The following is a 24631-nucleotide window of genomic DNA, read 5'->3' as shown; positions in this document are numbered from 1 at the left end:
CTGAATAGTCACAGCAGCAGCCTGTGAGAACAGTGTATGAGTAGGGCGGTTGGAGCAATTTTTATAGTGGGGTTGCTTAGAGCCATTGAACCAAACTGTAAACCCTGTATATAATGAAAGTCACTTCAAGTTGGGGGTGCAGCAGCACCCTACTTCCAGCACCTATGTGTATGATCCTAGAAAAAGCCAGGGAGAGTGTTTGTTTGGGTTTGGTGTTGGCTAAAGAAGCTAGGAGCAGTAAGCAAAAAAACCCTGTCCTTTCTGTTTTGGTTCCTCTTGCATTTGGAGAAGCAGGACTTCGTCTGTTCCTTGTAAACACAGAGAATGCATCGGAGAGGGGGACATGTGGGGTCACGTGCCCGCCTAGATTTCTGAGCGTGCTGAGCTGCCATTGGAGGGCTTGCTCTGCTTGGCCTGCCAGCAGGGGATGGGTACTGTGTCCTTTTCCTGCTGCGCTCCTCCCACCCACCCCCAGGCACTTCCAAATCGCTCAGTCCCTCTCCCCAGCAGCCAGGCCCAGGTGGGGAGCTGAGGGGGCGGTATGGAGCCACTTCTCACGCAGGCTGAATGCTCAGGGTTGTGGTCTGCGAGACATCTGGCTGGGGATGCGGTGGTGGCCTGCTCCTGCCACTCTCCTCCTAGGCCTGGCTGCCAGGGGCAGAGGCCGAGCGAGCTGGAAATGTGCTGGGGGGAGGTGCAGCAGGAGAAGGACAGAACCTCCCCACCACACTCCCTTGCAGGAAGAGTGCAGCAGTCCCAGGCTGGACACAGAGTGGGGTGTTGCTGGGGAAAGTGCTGGAAGCAGGGTCCCTCTGCTGAGCCGGACATAGGGGCGCTGCCCGTGCCTCTCCCCCTGCTGAGGTGTCTGTGAGGGCACGGGCATGCTGGGAAGACACTGGTGCTGTGAGACTCCCCAGGCTGGAGCTGGCCCCGGCCCAGTCCAGAGGCACACGCTCCCTCCTCCTATGGCCTCAGCTCCCCAGGTGCCAGCAGGATTCACTGCCCTGGCCCAGGGAGGTGGGGCTGGAAAATTCCTCCCAGAGGCAGCACATGGGGCAGTCATGTGACTCCCCCCTTTACATTGTGCACCCCCCCCCCCATTATTGGCAGGCATGGGTTGTCTCTGCTTGTAAACAAACAAGAGTACATCAAAGAAAATACCTGTCTCCATAGTCAATTTCTGCCCCCAACTGGAACATCTTCAGGACTCTGAACTTTAACTAGCTGCTCAGGTCAGAAAGGGGCAACAGATGGTCACAGTATTCCCAGCTGGCTGCCTCACTATAATGTGGCAAACTGTACAGTGACTTTATCCGACCAGTACAGCAACACACACATTTTTCAATGGCAAGGAGAGATGCGTGAAGACTTCAGACTGTTTTTTCTTCAAGAAAACATTCCCATCCTAATGTAAAACCATCCTAGACTATATTGATGTTAACAGACAATTCACATACACTAGTCTCTAAGTAAACAGACAGTTATTTTTCAGCAGAGAAACACTGGAGGATGTAATGGCTAGTTGAGAAGCTCATGACAAAGGAAAGACACACAGTAAAATAACGGATTGCACAGATGCCACTGAACTGAATTTGCTACTGTATATCCAAGATCACCTTATGATGCAGAAATAAGCCCTCTTTCCATCACCTCTGAACACCTTATCAGACTCCGCCTCATCAAATGCCAGCACAAATGAATATACAAGAATGGCTTATGGGAATTGTCACAGCTGTCCCATTAAACACCATGAAAGCAATTATGTTGGTTTCAAAACATTCATCAAAAAGGAGAACTTCCATATCCGCTGAACTTGGGCAGAGGAGGAACGGAAGGGATTTTATATAAGCAATTTCCTTAGTCATGTCTGTATTGCCTTAAATATTATCACGCCTTTTGGTGTTTGCATATAAGTTTATCTCTTACACCCATCTTTTGCTTTGTTTGATCCTGCAGCAGCAATAATAATAATGGATTTAGAACACTAGTCTGTTGCCACAAATTTGGCACCATGGCTTTCCTGCAGGATCACATGGGAATAGAAGATAACCTATAAAGGAAGAAGTCATTATTTAACAATCTTCAAATTAAAAGAGTGAAAGGTAAAAAACTGCATCTAAATGTGTAAATTTCTTGTGGTAGTTCAAATCCCTAAGTATATTTTAGTAAGTCAGATCTCACAGTGGTGGATTTCATGTTTTCCTCTGACCATGGAGCCAAAATTCTGTCCTCAATTACACCCTAGTTTGAGTGAGAGGCTTCACAGGTTTAACTGAGGACAGAACTTGGCCCTCTGGGTCTTCTGTATAAATAGCAATTGTGTGTTAACCCCAAGGTACTAAAATTCAGTTTAGAAAGGCAAGAGCTCATTACTTCAATCAACATAACGTACTGTAAATGTAGTGTTAATTTTACTATTGACCTTCATCACTTGATGTAGGAACAAATCTAACTATGGATGGCTGACATAGAGCAATAACACCCAAGAGCTAAATGTTGCGTACTAAACATGCATTTTTTTTAAAGTTACTTCTTGAAAAAGAGAGATTCTTAAAAGTTAGGCATGCCCCTTTCAACAGTTAATGTGAGACCTACATTTTACACACATCTCTCTCCTTTCTTTAACTTGAATGGAAATTTTTATGAACATCATGGGGAAATTAGATCCCGGCCTGCTCCAAGATTAAAACAACTGTCACTTTGGGTCAGATCCTGAGGTCCTTACTCAGGAAGAACTTCCATTGATATCAGTGGAAATTTTGCCTCAGTGAGAACTGCCAGATTAGGCCCCTTCCTACTCCTTAGCTTTGCAGCTCTGAGGACAAACTCTTAATAGTTCTTGCATTTTGCTTTTCTGGGACTAGATCTTTCCAAGTGAGAGGCAGCACCTATTGAGTGACATTTTAAAAGGTCTAGCTACGTTAAAGTAAGAAAAGTGTCTCCTGACAGTAGTTCTAGGGCCTGTATGAAGTTAGTTTATGGTCTCAGGACAAACTTTAAAAGTATCTAGGTGCCTAAAGATGCATATGGGAGCCCAGTGGGATTTTCAAAACTATCCAAGCAGGCTAGTTGCCTAACAGTCATTGGTTTCAATGGTAGTTAGGCACCTCGGTCCATTTGGCCTTCAATCCATTTCTTGCTGTACCGGAGCCCTCGTGAAGGAGTTGAGGGAGATGGGGACACCACAAACTGACACCTGGTAGAGAGGTCAAGGAGCCTGAGCTATACTTTCACTAACAGAGGAGGTCCTTCCAGGTAACGTTGAGACACACCGATAGGGCACTGAATGCAGCAAGAGCAACAACAATCTCATAAACAGAAGGCTTCATTCTCCAAGGATATCAAATCCAGCATAAGCACCAGATTCACAGTAAGGCATGAATGCACAAACCCTGAAAACATAGTATCCTAGGATCTTGAATGTAGAGTATAGTGGAACCTCTAACAATAATACGGTGTTTGACAAAACTGAATGCCGTAGAGTGGCTGTGGATTGGTGGAAGGGTAATTTGGTTCAGTAAGGTAAAAGAACCATCTGTCATCTCACTCCTTATACAAGTTAGCCCGGCAAATTACTTTATAAGATCAGACGGGGCAACTAGCAAAGTGTTGCATAATTGCCAGCATGGGTCAATAAAGTGAGTTGAAGCTGTTCCCAACTAGCCCAATCTCTGTCTTGTTCTGGATTTTTAATGCAGCACCCCAAGTGGATAATGATAATGCAGTAGACATAATATAGTTTAGTAAAGCATTCAACAATGCACTGCACTGCACAGAAAACTATTCACCGTATCTCCAATATCTTAATGAAACACTTGGCGTGGAAATAGAAAGTTAAGAGTTATCAGTAATGCATCAAACTGGAAGGATGTCAAGTGAACCACTTCAGGGTTCAGTAGAGGGAATAGCACTGTTCAACATACTGTATTTATGACCTTGAGGAGAAAATTATTTCACCAGTGACAGATACACAGCGTGGAAGTATAGTAAATAGAGATGGTTATACCTAGGCTTGGAAAGATTCAGTTTGTATCAATGTTGGTAAATGTTGACTTTGCTGTACACACACACAAAGTGATGAGAAAATATTTCCATTGATGATGATTGAAATGTACAGAGTAGCAAAATAAGAAGAAAGTGCTGCTTGAGACCATTAAAGTTTAATTTAAGGATATGTACATTGTGTATACTGATATGTTGACAGTTTTGTTGTAATGGTTATAAATAATGTTTTTGAATTTCAACATCTACTGTTTATTTAATAATTGTCTGACCTCATCCCTAATTTCCCACAACTGTGAAAATGTAATTGATACAAGTAAAAAAGCTTAAATGATATTATCCATTAACATTTTGAATTCTGCCATGCCTAGTTATACAATAGATATAAAAGGCAGTATCTAGATTGGGGTGGGCAAATTTTTTGGCCCGAGGGCCATATCTGGGCATGGAAATTGTATGGCAGGCCATGAATGCTCGTGAAATTGGGGTTGGGGTATAGGAGAGGGTCAGGGCTCTGGCAGGGGGTTTGGGCTCTGGGGTGGGGCCAGAAATGAGTTCAGGGTGCGGGAGGGGGCTCCAGGCTGAGGTGTGGGTGTGTGTGTGGGGGCTCTGGCTGGGGGTGAGGGGTTTTGGATGTAGGAGGGTGCTCCGGGCTGGGATCGAGGGGTTTGGAGGTTGGGGCTTGGGGGTCACTCAGGGGTGTAGGCTCCGGGCAGCACTGACCTCAAGCAGCTCCCAGAAGCAGCAGCATGTCCCTCCTTCAGCTCCTATGCAGAAGCACGGCCAGGTGACTCTGCGCACTGCCCCATCCGCAGGCACCGCCACTGCAGCTCCCATTAGCCGCAGTTCCCCGACAATGGGAGCTGCAGAGCCAGCGCTTGGGGCGTGGGCAGCGCACGAAGCCCCCTGGATACCCCTAAATGTAGTCCCCGGAGGGGGGACATGCCACTGCTTCTGGGAGCCATGCAGAGCTGTGGCGCACACACAAGGAGCAGTCCCCGATCCCCAGCAGGAGCTCAACGGCCGGTTTAAATTGGCTGTTGGGCCAGATGTGGCCCACGGGCTGTAGTTTGCCCACCCCTGACCTAGATAGTATGAGATGCTTGTTAAAAGGGAGGAGGTTTAATATAAGAAGAACAAAATAGTGCTGTCAAGGCTGAGTCCCCACTCTGTCACTCCGAGTGCAGAAGTGGGGGCCCACAAGGATTAAAAAAATTAGTACTTGCCACTCCAGGCTTGTATTAAACTCCCAAGGTTACAGCTTCTCTCTGACCTTGGCTTGGTAAACGCTGCCACCACCCAAATGCAAAAACACCCTCTTGAATCCAGGAAGGAGCACTTGGGAATTCCTCCCTGTGGGGTACCCTCAAGCCCTTTCACCCCCACCCCCTTGGGGAAGAGCTGAGAAAGCCACAGCTAATCTCTTTTGTTTTCTATCAGCTAATCAAACAACATGCACAAACCTCTTAGGACACCAAAAATCCAATCCTGTTCTTAAAGGTAAATTTTATTAAAAACAAAAAGGAGAAAAATAAATCTGGAACTTAGGCTTTTTGCTAGATCTTAAAAGAAACAATTACAAAATTCAAGCACCCAAAACAGCTTTCTTGGGAGGTTCAGCTTAAAGGTTACAAGCAAACAAAAGGATCAGGGGTTAGCGCAGAGATCCACAGCCTTAAAAAATAAACAGAAATAAACCTGATTGTGTCTAGCTAAACATTCTGATCTACTTACACATTTGGAGTTCAGGTAAGTAGTTCTAGGCATGGTCTGATGATTTATAATCATACTTGGCTTAAAGCTGCTTATGGCATAGCTGCTCTGTCCAGTGATTGGCTGCCAAAATATTAACAACAGGTTCCCTCCTCCTCACCCACCGAACCCCCCTGCCCTCTTCCAACACCACCTCCCTGCCCCTTTACCGCACTGCCTAGGCTGGGGCCGGGACCGGCGCCTCGGGGCCCGACTCCCTGGGCCGGGCTGGGCCGGGCCCGCTTGGCCGGGCCCGGGATTGGCGCCGTGGGGCCCAACTCGCCGGGCCGGAGCCGCTTGACCGGGACTGGCGCCACGGGGCCCGACTCCCTGGGCCGGGCTGAGCCGGCGCCGCTCGGCCGGGACCAGGGCTGGCGCCCCGGGGCCCGACTCCCCGAGCCGGCGCCGCTCGGAGCTGCGGGGCCAGCGCCGGGGGTGCTCAGCCAGGGCCAAGCCAGAGGGAGCCGCTCAGCCATGCCGTGTCTCCCTGAAGCCCTCCTCGCGCCCCCCCACCCCAGCTTACCTGCCTGCTGCTTGTTTCAGGTTTCCCGCGAACATCTGATTCGCGGGAAGCAGGGGAGGGGAAGGAGAAGGAGGGCGGAGCGTTCAGGGGAGGAGGGGGACGTGAGCTGGGGCCGGGGGCTGGGTGGACAGCTGCCCGAGCTTTTGTTAAATTTAAAAGCTCTTTTAGAACCGGTTGTCTTGGAACAACCGGTTCTAAAAGGGCTTCTAAATTTAACAACCGGTTCCTGTGAATCGGTGCGAACCAGCTCCAGCTCACCACTGGCTCTGTCCCTTTAGCCCAGAGAGAACAAGCAAAGGGAATGTTTATTTCCCCATTTTAAAAAGTTCTACCTTCCCATTGGCTCTTTTGGTCAGGTGTCCACTTTTTTTTTCTTTACCTGGGGGACTTTGTAACCCTTTACAGGTAAAGCAAGTAAAGAACAGCTACCCAGAGGGGTTTTACAGCTAACTGGCTGGCTATCCATCAAAGGGAGCTATCCCTCCACTTTATTTATCACAAGTGCACCTTGGGAAGAATAGTTTTCCACACAGACCAACACCATGTAAAGGAACTAGTTTAATGGGCCAGACATTTTTCCAAGATATTTCCTAGGGTCATGGCTGGATGGTACAAAAAGAACCACTCCCAGCCCCCTGCATCTTCCTCTGCCTGTACCTCCCTGACACCCCATCTTAAGCTTCTTGCACTTTCAAATCAATAGCTGCCTATGCATTATTAAATGCTCTTTTCCACACTTCAGCTAGTTTTATGGCCAGAGTAGCATAGAAACAGAGTGTGAAGGACACAGGAGCTGCCTGTAATACTTTAGTATAGCTTTATCCATTTGATTGTTACTGTGGTTTTATTATACAATTAAACAGAGTTAATTCTAGCAGGAGCTAACTGCCCAGAGGCAGGAGAATGTACAGTCAGTTCAGATGTCCTTTAACAATGCAGGTGTCATTCCCTTTGAAGTTACTTCTGATCGTGCTAAGTTCTATACTCGGCTTGGCGCAGACAAGGGGTCAAATATGCAACTAGCCATAAACAGTGATGCAGGGGCTATGGTTACGTTTAAAACACTACAGTGGCACAGCTGTACCACTGCAGCTATGCCACTGTAGTGCTTCAGTGTAGACCCTCACTACGGCAAGAGGAGAGGTTCTCTTGTTACTGTAGTTAAATCGACCTCCCTGAGAGGCAGTAGCTAGGTCGATGGAAGAATTCTTCTGTCATTGCCCTAGCGCTGACTACAGTGGGGTTAGGTCAGTCCAGCTTCATCTCTCAGGTTTTCACACCGTTGAAAGACATAGCTATGGAGATGTATGCTTTTCAGTGTAGACTCAGCTCTCTGTCCTTCCAGCCAGTTAACGTAGCCTATCTCTCTATTGATCCTTCTGCTTCTGTGGTACTTTTTACGATGGCCAGGTCAGGAAGCTACAGTAATGTTTAGGTGTAGTGATCTCTTTTTTTGTTTGTTTGTTTGTTTTTGTTTCACTCTCCTCTGAAGCATCATGTATTGAGCTAGCTGAAGAGCAGGAAGCCTGACTAAAAGGACTACTAGTCTTATTTGCATGAAATTCCTGTACTTGAAGTAGTCTAAATCTGAATCCTTCCCTCACCATTAGATGTCACTTAGAGCAGGGTTTCTGAAACAGGGGTCGCCGCTTGTGTAGGGAAAGCCCCTGGTGGGCCAGGCCGGTGTGTTTACCTGCCCCGTCTGCAGGTCTGGCCGATCGTGGCTCCCATTGGCTGTGGATCACTGCTCCGGGCCAATGGGGGCTGCTGGAAGTGGCACGGGCCGAGGGACTTACTGGCCGCCGCTTCCAGCAGCTCCAATTAGCTTGGAGCAGCGATCAGTGAGCAGTGGGAGCCGCAATCGGCTGGACCTGCCGACGTGGCAGGTAAACACACCGGCCGGCCCACCAGGGGCTTTCCCTAAACAAGCGGTGACCCCTGTTTGAGAAACCCTGACTTAGAACATGAACAAGGCTCCACCATCCCTGGCTATCAGGCTGTTTGCAGGGCCGGCTCCAGCTTTTTTGCTGCCCCAAGCGGCAAAGAAAAAGAAGAAAAACCCGATTGAGCTGCTGCTGAAGAGGAAGAGAGGGAGTGAAAGACCCGCTGCCAAATTGCCGCCACAGACCCGGATGTGCCGCCCCAAGAACGGATGGAGTGCCACCCCTTTCTATTGGTCACCCCAGGCACTTGCTTCCTTCGCCGGTGTCTGGAGCCATCCCTGGCTGTTTGCATTGCTATAGTTTTTTCAAAATGAGTATAGGTTGCTCAACCCCATTCGGAAGGGCCAGTGGACTGTGTTTTGTCTAGTCCCTATCCTCTGACCTGTCCAGCATAGGTGACCTTGTCAGGAGTTAAAACTCCTGCTGGCATAGCTCTTAGGGTCTTTGACACACATGAGCCGTCCTTCCCTATCAAGCTGCAGTCCCCAGGGAAGGACTTGATGTATTACCCTTTGGTTAAAGGGAAAATATGGGAGTCTTCTGGTGTTCAAAATAAGATACCACTACTGTTTATATATAAAATTGTTAAGCTTTTGTCTTGTTAGTCTTTGGATAAAGTTCAGACTGTATTTTAAATAAAGTCTGTTTTATATCCCTCAGTCCCATCAGTGCGGTTAGACTGTTCTGATATTTTCTCTAAAGGGGAAAAAAAGACAGCAGTAGCAACACCAGATTTGCAATACTTTATTCAGATGTCAAAGAAGCCAAGTTGCAAGAAGAACAGTTCATTTATAGATAGTGCCACATCAGGAAAGGCTTTGCTGGCAGAAAATGCTTCATCATTCCAATCTGAGCTCCTGCTACTGACATGTCTAGTAAGACTTTTTTTTGTTTTATTTAAAATCTGGATGATAACATTGTTATCACTATAAGCACACCATTTTTACAGAAGGACACATATCTTCTGTGTATCACAGTTTTCTGATCAAATCCTCTTGCCACAAGCACAAAATTTAGCAACATCACCGTGCCTCATAAAGACCTACAGTACCTCCTCGCTTAACATTGTAGTTATGTTCCTGAAAAATGCTACTTTAAGTGAAACAATGTTAAGTGAATCCAGTTTCCTCATAAGAATTAATGTAAATGAGGTGGGGACGGGGTTAGTTTCCAGGGAAATTTTTTTCGCCAGACAATAGAAGTTTTAAACAATTTAATACTGTTCACAACAGTGCTGATTGTGAAGCTTGGTTGAGGTGGTGAAGTCAGAGAGTGGGATATTTCCAGGGAATGCTTTACTGATAAATGATGAACTAGCACTCAGCTGAGCCCTCAAGGGTTAACACGTTGTTAATGTAGCCTCACACTGTACAAGGCAGCATGAATGGAGGGCAGGGAGACAGCATTGCAGTGAGAGATAGACACACGGCCCTGTGTGAGAGAGAGACACGTGCATTGCCCCTTTAAGTATGCTCACCCTGCTCTAAGTACACTGCCTTTTTAAGTAGATCAGCAAGTTGAGACAGCAGCTGCTGCCAGCAAGCTCCCTCAGTCCTGAGCTCTGTTGTGTCCTCGCCCCCCAGCTCTATGGAGATGGGGTACAGGAGTGGGAGGAGGGGAACACCCTGAATTAGCATCCCTTTGGCCCCCCACCCCCTGCACAGCAAGTAAGAGGCTCCCAGGAGCAGGGCCAAGGCAGAGGGCAGGAGCAGCGCATGGCAGTTGGGGGAGGGACAGCTGAATTGCCCAGTAATTGCTAGCCTGCTGGGCGGCTGCTGCACAGGGAACTTAGGGGAGCAGGGAGCTGATGGGGGTGGTGGTGGTGTGCTGCTGGTCCACCCTGGTTCCAAGCCCCCACCAGTTAACTCCAACGGGCTGCTCTTTCTGCAAGCCGTGGACAAAGCAGGCGGCTGCCAAACAACATTATAAAGGAGCATTGCACTACTTTAAACGAGCACGTTCTCTACTTGATCAGCAATGAAACATGTTAACCGGGATGACTTTAAGTGAGGAGTTACTGTATTTTTGTAATGCTCTAAGATGCAGAAAACAAAGTTGCCTCTGATTGCTTTTTGCAGCTTCTGCCTTGAAATCCACAGTAAGGCTGTGTGCAGAATAACATACAGTTACAGTGAATGTTTTCCCTCAGCTGCTCCTTGTCAAATTGATAACACATCTATTGGACAATACTGGATTGGGAAACTTGCAATGCTTTGGCAGTTAGACTGGCTTTCTTCCAGCAGGGTCCCAAAGCAGTTTAAAACTTGAATATCCATCAAGAGTTCAGCCACTTGAGTTAAGACATGTGAGACAGCAGGACAGGTTAGCTGTTGTTATACTGGCTTGGCTGGTGAGACCAAGCCAACTTTCCAAGTGCATGCAACAAGGAGTTTGGGAGGTGACTCTGAGCATAAGAAACTGACTTGGAAGCTGGGTTAACCGCATACTCTTAATTTTCACTTTAAATTGAAAACAGAGGGTGCTGATGCCTGATTCTGAACTAGGGGGGAGAAGCAGAAGAGACCAGGGTCTGTTTTCAAATGTAGGTGCTACAGTACTGATACTCAGACCTCAGTGGTTCAGGAGCCAAATTAGTGATAAACATTACTCAAAAGAGCCACAGTAGTGTGAATTCATTGTTTCATTTTCTCTCTCTCTCTCTCTCTAAGCTATATCTCTATATATCTAGAATTATTCTCACAGCAAAATGACCGAACAAGTATTCTACAATTGGCTAATAACATAGTAAAAGCATCCTGATTGGTTAATAACTTAGATTGCTTAATAATTAAATCACACATAGCTTTAATACCATGTTCTGCAAAGAGCCCCTTGCAGCCTCAAATCCTAAGTCTGAATAATTCTCTGCTACAGTTAGGGAGCCCCTGGCTGAGTGGGTATTTGGACACTCAGGTATTTAAATGAACAGAGAGGGTATTTAGATGCCTTATTGTCAGTAGTGAGTGTCTGGATGCTGGATTGGACTGCCATGCTTTTCCTCTTTTTTCCATTTCTTTGCTTAGCAGTATATTTCACTTCCATGTACAGGGGTTAGTTGTAGGGCTTGGACATTTTTTTGACCCTATCTCTCAAGTACTAAGTTTACCAGCCCTGGGTGAAAATATAATTTTCTTTCCCCTAGTCCATGCATGTTTAAATCAGCTGTGTCCCCTACCAGTGGTATAACTTTACCTGCCTCCCAATAAATTCTGTCCTATCAACTGACTTTGGAACAAGCAGAATTAGTTAACTCCCACTCTGTTGGGCTCAGTTGTGGCTGTCCTTGCTCCTCTTCTAGGTATACAAGAAGTCTTCAGGCACTCAGGCTCTTCCTCCCACACCTGGGCTGATCTATTTCCCTCCTCCCCACAATCATGTTAACTGTAGTGGCCCAGCCATGCTGCTCTCTCACTTAAAAAACAAAAAACAAACAAAAAACAAGTGGCACCTGGGGTGTTCTGCACCCCACGTCCCTCTCCCCCTATTAAGGTTTTTCTTCACTGCTAAGGTGACTCCGGTGATCAGCACCCTGGTTAACCTTGCCTGCGTGTGAGCAGCTATATTCAAATTACTGTGGTCTCACTTGTGTTTTACTCACCCTTGTGAGGCACTAGCACTTTTGGGAAGCATATCCCATGATTTTTTCTGCTGCAATAAACTGAGCCACTCTGTTTTCCAGTGAATTATGGGGTAACCTGTCTGTCCTTCTGGGCACATGGGCAAGGGGGATTGTGGGAAGGCACTGGAGGACTGTCTGAGCCTGCATCCTCACTGCAAAGTGGGCAGGTTACTAGCCAAGTGACAGCGACACCAGAGCTCTAGCCCACACTTGGTAGCCTGGATTTAAAGCACTGCCAAATTCAGGCGAGAGGGATTGTGGGCAGACAGGAACTGAGTTAGGTGCAACACCTACGTTACTTCTGCAGTGAAGATAAGCCTGACCATCGGCTCAAAGTGAAAGTGATGGGAGCTGTGTGCGTGCAGTCTCTTTGCAAATCAGCCCAAGCTGTCCTAAATTAGGCATCTGAAACTAAGGCAACCCAAATTAGTGGACACTTTAAAAACATGTATTTAAACTTTGGCTGAAGTGATTTGCTTAAGATCATAAAGCAAATCTGTGGTAGAGAGGAGATTAAATCCTTGGCTTACTCTTCAGTGCTCAGTCTACTAAACCACAGTGCCTTGTAGGCCAGTGATTCTCAAACAGGGGTCTGGGCCCCCCTGGGGGGCTGCCAAGCATGGAGGGCATTAGACTCTCTAGGGCCCAGGGCAGAAAGCAAAAGCTGCACTGCAAGGGACTGCAGCCCAGGACCCTGAGCCCCACCACCCAAGGCTGAAGCTGAAGCCTGAGCAACTTAACTTTACGGTGCCCCCTGTGATGTGGGGGCCCAAGCAACTGCCCTGCTTCCTACCCCTTAATGTTGGCCCTGGCTTTTATATGCAGAAAAACAATTGTTGTGACACAGGTGGGCTGTGGAGTTTTTATTGTATGTTGGGGGGGGGGCTCAGAAAGAAAAAGGTTGAGAACCCCTGTTCTAGGCTGTTCATGGATATCTTTGGCTAATGAAAAGGTCCATGTTAATCCACTGTCCCTTTGCTCTTAGGGAAAAGTAGCTGACAACATGACGTTTACTTTCTGTAGCCCTCTTCCAGTATGAAGGACAGGTAGTAACTGACTTGGTTTGTTCCCCCTTAAATATAACAATGTCATTGCAGCTTTGTAAAGTGTTCTAGAATGAGAATTTTGCTATACAGTAGAAAAAGTTAAAAATGAAAGTTGCATAAAATAACATGTTGCACTTATTTCTGGGGAAAAAGAAAGCAAAGTACCCAAAATATTAGAGACTCATTTCAAAACTAGAATCTAAAAGTTTATCGTCTTCTAGAGGTAGCAGTAACTTTCTTTCTCCTTAGCACGGTAGGACAACATCTCTTGAGTGGTCTGTGCCGTATTGGTCAGGCAAAGTCTTTAGTTTCTGTGTGCTTCAGTGAACTGTGACAAAGTTACCAGCTTGAATTCTTTCTTCCTTGATTAAACTGTGTGAAACTGCCACATGGATCCAATTTCATGAGTCTCAGGTTCAAATGTTAGGCTTAATTTGTGTTATGAGTAGTAGCGAGAAGTTTTCTTGAGCCTCATGTCTCCCTGCCCTGATCTAGGAGTAACATCTTTCGTACTGGTGGGAGTCTCTGTAAAAAGAACTTGTTCTAAACAGAAAAGCAATGGTTTATTGTTTTGGATGAATCATTGCTACATAGTTCTGTGCTCTCTGTATGCATATATAGGAATATAACGCTATAGGAACATAATATTAGTTAAGTCCTAGTACTCATTCTGGCCTTGTCTAGAGTAGGGTTTAAAGGCAAAATGTTAGCCTGCATTAGCTAATGTGCTAACATTATTCTTTAAATCATAGTTTGGACAAAGCCTTGGAAGACAAGTTAGAAGTCATGACAAACTAGGTTGAACTTGGTTATATGTTGTGGGGGGTGGGAACGATACTATTTATCCTGCCTGACAGTAATGACAATACTGAAACTATCCAACTCCTGGCTTTGTGTGAATTGCAGCTCAATCATTGAAAAGCTATTGCTCTGTTTCCCCAGGAGAACTAGTGCCTTCTCTTTCTCTCTCTAAAACACTAGTTGCAATTAATGCCTTTAGTTGTTAACACGGAGCAGTGAGAAGTGCTGAACCTAGAAGAGTGAGAGTATGCCTACTCTGGAGCTGGAAAGTGTCATTTCCAGCTGGCAGAGATATACCTGCACTTCATCTGATAGAGCTAGCATGCTAAACATGGTAGCATAGCCATAGCCGTGTGTGCAGTAGGAGGGGCTCCACACACAAGTATGTACCTAGGATCTCAGATGGGATTGTGCTCGAGACATCTAGACCCTCCTGCACCTTACACCACCGGTATAGCTACACTTCCATTTTTAGCATGCTAGCACAGAGCTAGCATGGATATGTCTTCGTAAGATTGAAATTCTTCCCGCTCCAGAGAGAAACAGGCTGTGACACTGTTCGGGAGTGTCCGAGGTGAGTTGGTACCACCTGCTTACAGTGGGAGGGAGCCCTTTCTGTGCCCACCAGGGAAATGCTCCTCACCCATTGGCTGCTGGTAACACAGGTGCTCCATTCCAGGCTCCATGAGCTCCCCTCTTTCCTTCTGCACAGTAGCAGTTTTCACCCCACTTAGGGCACAGGATATGAGAGTGTAACAATCTTCTGGACACCCTGGGCTTCATTTTTTCTTCATAAGTTTCTGCCCTGTAGCTAGTCTAGACAGTAAACATAGGCTTTCTCCACAGATGTTCATTGTTCTCATGTTGATTGGGTCAGCAATCAGACTCCCCCTTCTCAGGTGTTAGGTTTCACTCCCAACAGATCAGGATCATACTAGTGCACATGTTACACTAAAGTCTAAAATTGTTTTCTGTACAAACATCTCGCAGTAACCATGACAATCAGCTAGTTCTTATCTTTCAGCAGAGACCGGTACACCTGACCCCCCATTGGGGAAATATGGAGAAGGTGGTCAGGCGCAGAGGTATTAATGTCTGCCTTGGCCTATCTGTGTTACACAGGTCCTCTCTTAAATTTTGCATTCCTTTACAATATTGATCTACTGTTATCGTGGGTGACCCAAATAATATCTGAAAGAAATTAGGGAACGTTCTGTATCTATTTTTAGTTTGTTTACTCTGTACATTTGATGACACTTTGCTTTATAGTTCATTTCCCAGTTTCTTGTGTTGTCTGTTGATGTGTGAAAGATGCATTGGAGACAAAAACACATAGCTAAAAAATCACAAACTGACTTTGGGGCGGGTGTAGTACCTGCCCCATACTTTTAATCAAACCAGTTTTACACTAACCCACCTTTCTGTCTAGCATTATTGTTGGATTCTTTTTTTCCTCTAGTTGCGCACTAACACCTGCCTTTTTGTAAGAGATTGATTCTGTGACCCCCATGTGAAGTCTTACGTGGTCTGTAAAACTATAGCTCCACAGTATCTGAGGGGAGGAGGGAACATCATCTGCAGCAGATTCCTCCAGCCTCTTGTTGCTCCAGGCCTGCTGCCAGTTTTGTGTGTGTGTACGTGTTTCAGATAGTCTTATTGCAGGCACGACTTGCTCACATGGTCTTGATTTACATGAGGGTGTTACGCTGTTGATGACAAGGAAGAGATGTGCCTCCCAGTGAAGAGCGTGACTGGCAAAAGCTTCAATTAACCCTCTAGCAAATTGCCTGAAAATGGATCATACACGATTATTTCTGCATCATTACTGTTGTCTCCCATGACTCACAGAGCCATATATAGCAGCTCTTCTTCTGAGGAGAAATTTTATCCATAGCAAAGAGGATGTGAAAACAAATACTAAATCATAGAATCATAGAATTCAAGATCAGAAGGGACCATTATGATCATCTAGTCTGACCTCCTGCAAGATGCAGGCCACATAAGCCGATCCACCCACTCCTTAGCAAGTGAACCCTGCCCCATGCCCTCCAGGGCCATAGCCAATCTTCCCTGGAGGAAAATTCCTTCCCGACCCCAAATATGGCGGTCAGCTGAACCCCGAGCATGCGGGCAAGACTCTCCAGCCAAACCCTCTGGAAAAGGTTACATCATACCAGGCACATAATTGACCTATTGACTAAGCCTATCATACCATCCTCCATAAACTTATCTAGCTTAATCTTAAAGTCGTGGAGGTCCTACTGTTTCGACTGTTCCAGTATTGCACTCCCTGATGGTTAGAAACCTCGTCTAATTTCAAGCCTGAATTTCCTGACTGACAGTTTATATCCGTCATCCTCGTGTCCACATTAGCACTGAGCTGAAATAATTCTTCTCCTTCCCTGGTATTTATCCTCTGATATATTTAAAGAGTGTAATCATATCTCCTCTCATCCTTCTTTTGGTTAAGGAAAACAAACCGAGCTCCTCAAGTCTCCTTTCATACGAAAGGCCTTCCATTCCTCGGATCATTCTAGTGGCCCTTCTTTGTACCTGTTCTAGTTTGAATTCATCCTTCTTAAACATGGGAGACCAAAACTGCACACAATACTCCAAATGAGGTCTCACCAGCGCCTTATATAACGGGACTAGCACCTCCTTATCCCTACTAGAAATACCTCGCCTAATGCAACCCAAGACCGCATTAGCTTTTCCACATCACATTGCCTACTCATAGTCATCTTGCGATCAACCAGGACTCCTAGGTCCTTCTCCTCCTCCGTTACTTCCAACTGGTGCGTCCCCAGCTTATAACTAAAGTTCTTGTTAGACATCCCTAAATGCATAACCTTACACTTCTCACTATTGAATTTCATCCTGTTACTAATACTCCAGTTTACAAGGTCATCCAAATCTCCTGGAGAATATCCGATCCTCTTCCGAATTGACAATACCCCCAACTTGGTGTCATCCGCAAACTTTATCAGCCCACTCCTACTCTTGGTTCCCAGGTCAGCAATAAATAGATTGAATAAAATCGACCCAAAACCGAGCCTTGAGGAACTCCACTGGTAACCCTCCAACCGGACAGTTCCCCTTCAATACTACCCTCTGCAGTCTCCCTTTAACCAGCTCCTTATCCACCTCTGGATTTTCACTGATCTCCATCTTTTCCAATTTAACCAGTAATTCTTCATGCGGTACCGTATCAAACGCCTTACTGAAATCCAGATATATGAGATCCACCGCATTTCCCTTGTCTAAAAATCTGTTACTCTCTCAAAGAAGGAGATCAAGTTGGTTTGGCACGATCTACCTTAAATCCATGCTGTAATCTATCCCAGTTGCCATCGGCCTCATGCCCGGAACCATTCTCTCTTTTAAGATTTTTTCCATGACTTTGCATACTACAGATGTTAGACTAACAGGCCTATAATTCCCGGGTCACTTTTTCCCTTCTTGAATATAGGAACTACATTAGCTAATCTCCAGTCAGTCGGTACAATCCCGAATTTAGGATTTATTAAAGATTATTAATATTCTAGGATGAAGATTATCGCTGTTCCAGTTTGGCTTCTACCTCAGCTACCGTAATGTCTACCCCCATATCTTCATTCCCATCGGTCCTCTATCACTATTCCTTAGCCCTTCATTAGCCTCATTAAAGACAGAGGCAAAGTATTCAGATATTGTGCCATTCCAAGATTATCCCTAATCTCCACTCCATTTAAAGTTTTAAGCGGTCCCACTTCTTCTTTCTTGGTTTTCTTCCTATTTATATGGCTAAAAACCGTTTGCTATTGGTTTTAATCCGCTAGATCCATCTCCAGCCTTTCTCACAGCTTCCCTGCACCCTCTGACCTCAATAAGGTAGGTTTCCTTGCTAATCCCTCCCATTTTCCACTCCTGGTACGCTTTCTGCTTTTTCTTAATGACCCCTCTAAGACGCTTGCTCATCCAGCTCGGTCTAAAACTGCTACCTTCTCGGGATACATGCCTCTGACAACTCCTGCAACTTCAACTTGAAGTAACCCCAGGCGTCATCTGCCCTTAGATCCCTAAATATGTTAGCCCAGTCCACTTCCTAACTAGTCGCCTTAATTTAGTAAAATTAGCCCTTTTGAAATCATACACCCTAGTCTCAGATGCACTATTGATTATCCTCCCATTTATTTGGAAACGAATTAGCTCATGATCACTCGAGCCAAGGTTGTCCCCTACAACAATGTCCTCAACAAGGTCCTCGTTACTCACCAAAATCAAATCTAAAATGGCATCCCCCCTCGTCGGTTCAGCAACCACTTGATGAAGGAATTCATTAGCTATCACGTCTAGGAAAAGCTGAGCCCTATTATTATTACTAGCATTTGTTTCCCAATCTATATCCGGGAAGTTAAAGTCCCCATGATCAAGCAGTTCCTATTAGTGTTTACCTCCTTAAAAACATTAAAGAGCTCCTATCCATCTCTAAGCTAGATCAATCACTATCCTGGATGAGGCTCTGGTAGTTTTCTTCCCCAATGTGACCATTGCCCAAACAGACTCTGTATTGTCCATTGCAGCGCTAGTTATCTCATTACATTTTACCTCATTATTGATATACAGTGCTACTCCCCCTCCTTTACCTTTGCATCGGTCTTTCCTAAACAGCACATACCCTTCCATACCTGTACTCCAGTCATGGCTACCGTTCCACCATGTTTCTGTTATTCCTACGATATCCGGTTTCAATTCCCGGACCAGGAGCTCCAGTTCCTCCATTTTGTTACCTAAGCTTCTCGCATTGGTGAACAAACATCCTAATTTTTCCTGTTGGGCTCCTCTCACTCTTTTCACCCAACTCGGTAGGGACACAGTACTTCCAGTATGACTTGTAGATCTAGAATCTGTCCCCCCACTCTTCCTTACACTTAACTGCCCCCCTCTGGCTATATCTGTTATCTTGTTGTCCTCACTCCCAATGTGAAAGTTTGGCGTGGAGAGCACCAGGACCTCTCCCGACCGTCTCCCCCCAGTGTCTAGTTTAAAGCTCTTTTAATCAGATGAGCCAGCCTCCTCCTAGAATTCTACTTCCTTCAATACTAAGGTGGAGCCCATCACTAGAGAACAGTTGTCTGTCCCCAAAAGCCTCCCAGTGCCCATACATCCCAAAGCCCTCCTTGTAACACCACTCCTCAGCCAACTATTAACCATCACGATCCTCTCACCCCTTTGGCGCCCTTCCTAGGGACAGGTAGAATCCCACTGAAGATCACCTGAGCCTCAATTTCCTTGAGCGCCTTACCCAACCTGGCATAGTCTCCCTTGATCCTCTCTAGCGAGAATCTAGCCGTGTCATACATGAAGGATGATCAAAGGGTTCTTACCCGCTCCTCTTAGGATCCTTTTCAACCTCAGGTCCACATCCCGTATTTTAGCACCCGGTAGACAGCACACCCTTCTGTTCTCCGGATCGGCCCTGGTCACAGGCCTGTCCAACCTTCGCAGTATGGAATCCCCAATCACGTAGACCTGCCTTCGCCTGGGGACAGCACGGTCCTCTAACCTATCCCAAGCTCCTTCCATTCCTATCATCCCTTGTGGTTCCCCTTAAGCCATCCTGTATCTCCCTGGGCCCAAACTTGGCGCTACTTCCATTGACTCCTCCTTTATCTATGGGACTGGTTCTTTGGCCTCTCACTGTCAGTTACCACTTGCTGTACCCCTTCCTCATTCTCCAAACCTTCAAACCTGTTCCTTAGCTCAATTTCCCCCTCACTGGCTCTCCTTTTCCTTGGCCTGCTTCTCACGGTCACATGCTTCCACCGCCCATCTTCCTCCTCTGGTGGTCCCCCTTCCTTGGCCTCAGCCCCTGCTCCCCTGTGCCCTCAGTTACTGCTTGCCATTGCTCCATCAGCCTCTCAAACCCCCTTCTGTTCTCTATCAGGGTTTCCACCTGCAGCTCTAGGCCCTGGATCTTTTCCTCCAGCAGCTCTATTAGGCGACACTTCATGCATATATGGTACTGGTCAGGGTCCCCCGCTAGGACCAGGTACATACCACAGCTGCTGCATGCTCTCATCCTCGGTGTGTCCTCCGCTGCTTGGCTCATGGCTGCTGGCTGCTGATGTCTGGTGTTCTTACCTGGGGCGCGGGCCTCCCTTCCAACTCCCACGCTAACTCCCCTGTTGGCTGCCTCCTGTGCCGCTGCGCTGTGCCGCTGCCTGGCTGGGCGGATAGGCCCCTCCTGGCCTGGCTCCTCCCCCTACTCAGGGCTCAGCCAATCCTGGCTCAGCTGCCCCTTCAGCAGCCTGCCCCTCTGGGCCTCTACAGCGAGATACAAACACTACACAAACAGACGCAAAGACACTCACCTGCTCCTCCAATAATCTGTTGTCAGATTTGTATTAGATTTTTTAGTGGTGGATAAAACTGTAGCATGGCTTGAACACCAGATAAAAAAATATAGTTATTGCTAGCTATTTCTAGTGCCAAGTTAAAAATCTTCACTGATTTTCCCCCCCTCCCCAGTCTTGTATTTTTAAATAATAACACAACAGATTATTTTTAACTGGGAGGTAGGGGAGGAGATAAATTTTTACTTTGGGCTTCTCTCGCCCCCCGCCCCAAATCTTAGGCAATCAGAACATATTTGGCTGCTGCAGTATTTGGATTGCAAATATTGCAAAGGAAATTTATTTGTGAGGTTTTTTTTTTAATTAAGATGCCATTATTGGATTAACCCTTTGCCACCAAAATAAAATCTCAAAACTAATCATTTCTCATCGTCTTGAGTTTCATAAAAGCTTGTGAAATTTAAATCTGGGGGCAAACAGTGTTTGTTCAGAAAAGACCCTGGAAAAGATTTGGGGATCATGGTGGATAATGAGCTGAATGTGAGCTCTCAGTGCAATGCTATGACCAAAAGGTCTAATGTGATCCTTGGATATAAATAGGGGATAGAAATAGGGGAATTTGTGATCCTTGGCTATAAATAGGGAAATCTTGAGTAGAAGTAGACCGGTTATTCAGTCTCTGTATTTAGCACTGGTGCGACTGCTGCTGGAATACTGTGTCCAGTTCTGGTGCCCACAATTCAAGAAGAACATTGATTAATTGGAGAGAGTTCAGAGAAGAGCCATGAGAATGATTAGAGGCTTAGAAAACATGCCTTATAGTGATAGACTCGAGGAGCTCAATCTGCATAGAAAGAGAAGGTTAAGAGGTCTGTTGATTTACAATCTAAGTACCTGTATGAGGAACAAATATTTGATAATGGGCTCTTCAGTCTAGCCCTTGGGGTCTGCACAACGACCCACTTTGTCACTGTGGTCTCTGTCAGTCAATGGCGCTTGCTGTTGACAAATGTCAACCGACTAGGTTTCATGGTGGCCTTCGTGCCCTTCATTGTGCTGATGAAACTGCTGTTGGATGGGTCAGCAAGCACTGCAAATGCTGAAGAAGAAGAATCTAGCCCTTCAATCTAGCACAATGCAATGGCTGGAAGTTGAGGGTAGACATATTCAAACTAGAAATGAGTTATAGATTTTTAATAGAGAGGGTAATTGACCATTGGAACAATTTACCAAGGGTTGTGCTGATTCTCTGTCACTGGCAATTTTAAAATCAAGATTGGATTTATTTATTTTTTAAAGATATGCTCTAGTTCAAACCGAAACCATTTGGAGAAAGTTCTATGACCTGTGCTATACAGTAGATCACACTAGATTATCACAGCAGTCCTGTCTGACTATGGCGGGGCAAAGACTCACCGGCGCGGTGCCTCCTGCTGGTTGTCTCGGGAATTAGCTCTTTCCAGCCCGGAACATCCCCTGCAGACCAGTGTCTCACCTGCCACTGGCCCATGTCCCTCCTGGACCCGGGGCCGTTTGCTCTGGGGTTCTGCCCCAGCAGTGTAACCCCCAATCTGGGTCTTCCCTCCCCGGGGAACCCCCAACCCTCTAAACCCACCTTGCCTCAGTGGCTACTGCTACTGCCAGTCATCATCTAGCCCCCGCTCACTGGGGCAGACGGCAGTCTGTTAACCGCTCATCATTGGCAAGGGGGGTTGGACCAGCTGCCTCTGCCTATTCCTGGGCTACCCCTCTGCAGCCCTAGTACCCTTTTGTGGGCCCTTAACTCGGCCTGCAGCCTGGGGCTTAGCCAGGCTGAAGCTCCCCAGCTCCCTCTGCCCTTCCCCAGCACTGCTCCACCCTAGGTACCCTTCTCAGCTTCCCAGCCAGCTAGGTCCTTCTCTCTCTAGGGAGCTAGATAGAGTGTCTCTCTGTCCCTCAGCCCTCTTATAGGGCCAGCTGTGGCCTGACTGAGGCGTGGCCCCACCTGTGGCTGCTTCCCCCAATCAGCCTAGCATTTCTCTGCCACAGCCCTCTCCAGAGCTGCTTCAGCCCCATCAGGGCAGGAGCGGGGTGACCACCCTGCTACACTGCCCTTAAAATCTATGAAAAAGTTTTTGGTTTTTTTTCTTCCCAGAACCATGAGAACTCTTTTCCTCACACCCTCCATTACTCCCTCTCATTTTATGTTCATTTGGCCCCTTGAATTGTAGTCATGGCATTGCCTGGACAAGACTTACTTCAGACCCTAAGAATGCTGTTCTACTAGCTTCTGCCTGCTGGCCTTCAGGCAAATCTTCTCTTTCAGATATGGAGCTCCACTTTTCTGGCGGGTCCATCATGTGTCTCTCTTCATGCCCCTTCCTCTACTAAAGAACTGCATGTTTAACACTGGTTTCTCAGCTCTTACACATTTGGAAGCTTAGAATGTGATTTAAAGTAACAGACCATGGTAACCTTTGTCTTCCATTTTATGATATGAGTGGCATTCTGAGGAAAGTTCTGTTTTAATAATAATAGTGTTCCTTTATTCTGTGTTGCAGGTTCTGGGATTTGAAGTTGATCCTGTGAATTCTGTCCAGTTTTCAAACCACACAGGTAAATACACATGCATGCTCTTAAAGTACTATTGTGCATCCACTCTGGTGACTTTAGGCCTACCAAACACTCATTCAGCCTGATTGCATGTTATTGGGAAGAAGCTCAGTCATTCTGTGATCTCTTCCTTTTGGATTCAAAACAGGACAACAGTGTTCAAGGCTTGAGCCAAAGCTCACTGGATTCAATAGGCTTTGAATAAAGGCCTAAATCTAAGGGCTGGTCTAAAGTGAAAAGTTACATCAGCATAGCTGCGTCTCTGAGGTGTGAAAAGTTTGCACCCCTGAGTGACGTAGTTAAGCGGACCTAAGTCCCTGTGTAGACAGCGCTAGATTGGCAGAAGAATTCATCTGTTGACCTAGCTACTGCCTCTCAGGGAGGTGTATTTACAATGGTGATGGGAGAACCCATCTTGTTGCTGTAGCAAATAGCTACACGGAAGCGCTACAACCGCAGTTTTTAAAAGGTAGACATAGCTTAAATGTAATGCGCTCCATTCTGCTACTTAATGGTGGATGGATTTTTTTTTTGATAGCCAATTTAGAAGAAATAAAACTGCATAAGGAGCTGTCATGTCAATATAAGACATTAGGCAGTGAAACACAAATACTGCATCACCAACATAGGTTATCTGAGCGTGGAGGAATCTCCAGAAGTGGCACTTGTACAGTGAGTCACTTGCCTCTTTTATCGTTATTCCATTATTGCTAACCTCAAACACTCCAAAATCCTGAGCAGGACCCCCCCAAATATGAGTGGCTTAAAGTGGTGTATTATTTTTTAAAGTAATACAATTTGGGTTCGTATTTGCTTTCTGGTTGGTGAGCCTTTTGGGTGCATTTCTATCACATTTTCAAGCTTTTCTCTGGATCCGTGAGGGCTAGAAACTTTTTAAAAATGAAAGTTTAGATTCTTGCATAATCTAATGATTCCACTTACTGGGCCTTGAAGAGACACGCCAGTATTGTGAAACTTGCTATAACAATTGTGAGAGCTGGCAACAGTGGCTCTTAGTCTTTAGGTTTCTCTTTCTTATGCTTTGTTGTGCATAATTTAGTAGAAAAATCCCTACTAACTGCAGGTGGTATCAGAGCATTTAAGAGCGTATAAACTATGGACAAAGAGAATTCTTAGCTTTTTTTTAGAAAGTTATTTGTTTTAACTAGGACTGTCAAGCAATTAAAAAAAAATCTCACTCGTGATTAAAAAAATTAATCACAATTAATTGCGCTGTTAAACAATAATAGAATACCGTTTATTTAAATATTTTTTGAGGTTTTCTACATTTTCAAATATATTGATTTCTATTATAACACACAATACAAAATGTACAGTGCTCACTTTATATTTATTTTTTATTACAAATATTTGCACTTTAAAAAAAAATAGTATTTTTCAGTTCACCTAATACCAGTACTGTAGTGCAATCTCTTTATCAGGAAAGTTGAAATTATAAATGTAGAATTATGTACAAAAAATAACTGCACTCAAAAATAAAGCAATGTAAAACTTTAGAGCCTCCAGTCCACTCAGTCCTACTTCAGCCAATCACTCACACAAACAAGTTTGGTTACAGTTTGCAGGAGATAATGCTGCTGGCTTCTTGTTTACAATGTCACCTGAAAGTGAGAACAGGCGTTCACATGGCACTGTTGTAACCAGCATCGCAAGATATTTATGTGTCAGATGCATTAAAGATTCATATGTCCCTTCATGCTTCAATCACCATTCCAGAGGACATGCATCCATACTGATGATGGGTTCTGCTCGATAACAATCCAAAGCAGTGTGGACAAACGCATGTTCATTTTCATCATCTGAATCAGATGCCACGAGCAGAAGGTTGATTTTCTTTTTTTGGTGGTTCGGGTTCTGTAGTTTCTGCATCTGAGTGTTACTCTTTTAAGACTTCTGAAAGCATGATCCACACCTCGTCCCTCTCAGATATTGGAGAGCACTTCAGATTCTTAAACCTTGGGTCGAATGTTGTAGCTATTTTTAGAAATCTCACGTTT

The 24631-nt window shown here is 45.7% G+C and overlaps 1 protein-coding gene across 10 annotated transcripts in view; it reads left to right on the top strand.

Moving 5' to 3' along the window:
- Nucleotides 1-24631, top strand: part of PDXK (pyridoxal kinase) — a 92475-nt gene that overhangs the window by 29988 nt on the left and 37856 nt on the right. For 7 of the 10 annotated variants that reach the window (XM_039531696.1, XM_039531706.1, XM_039531687.1 and 4 more), the window contains one exon: nucleotides 22562-22616. In XM_039531696.1, the coding sequence (XP_039387630.1) occupies nucleotides 22562-22616 (55 nt within the window). Of the gene's footprint in view, nucleotides 1-1977; nucleotides 2103-3255; nucleotides 3371-22390; nucleotides 22471-22561; nucleotides 22617-24631 lie in introns of those variants that run through there. The other 3 variants (XM_039531678.1, XM_039531712.1, XM_039531702.1) reach the window with 3 other exon arrangements.

Source organism: Mauremys reevesii, linkage group 1 (assembly GCF_016161935.1).
Source record: "Mauremys reevesii isolate NIE-2019 linkage group 1, ASM1616193v1, whole genome shotgun sequence".
NCBI lineage: Eukaryota > Metazoa > Chordata > Testudines > Geoemydidae > Mauremys > Mauremys reevesii.
Note: the sequence above shows the minus strand (reverse complement) of the source record. Positions and strands in the feature narration are given on the sequence as shown.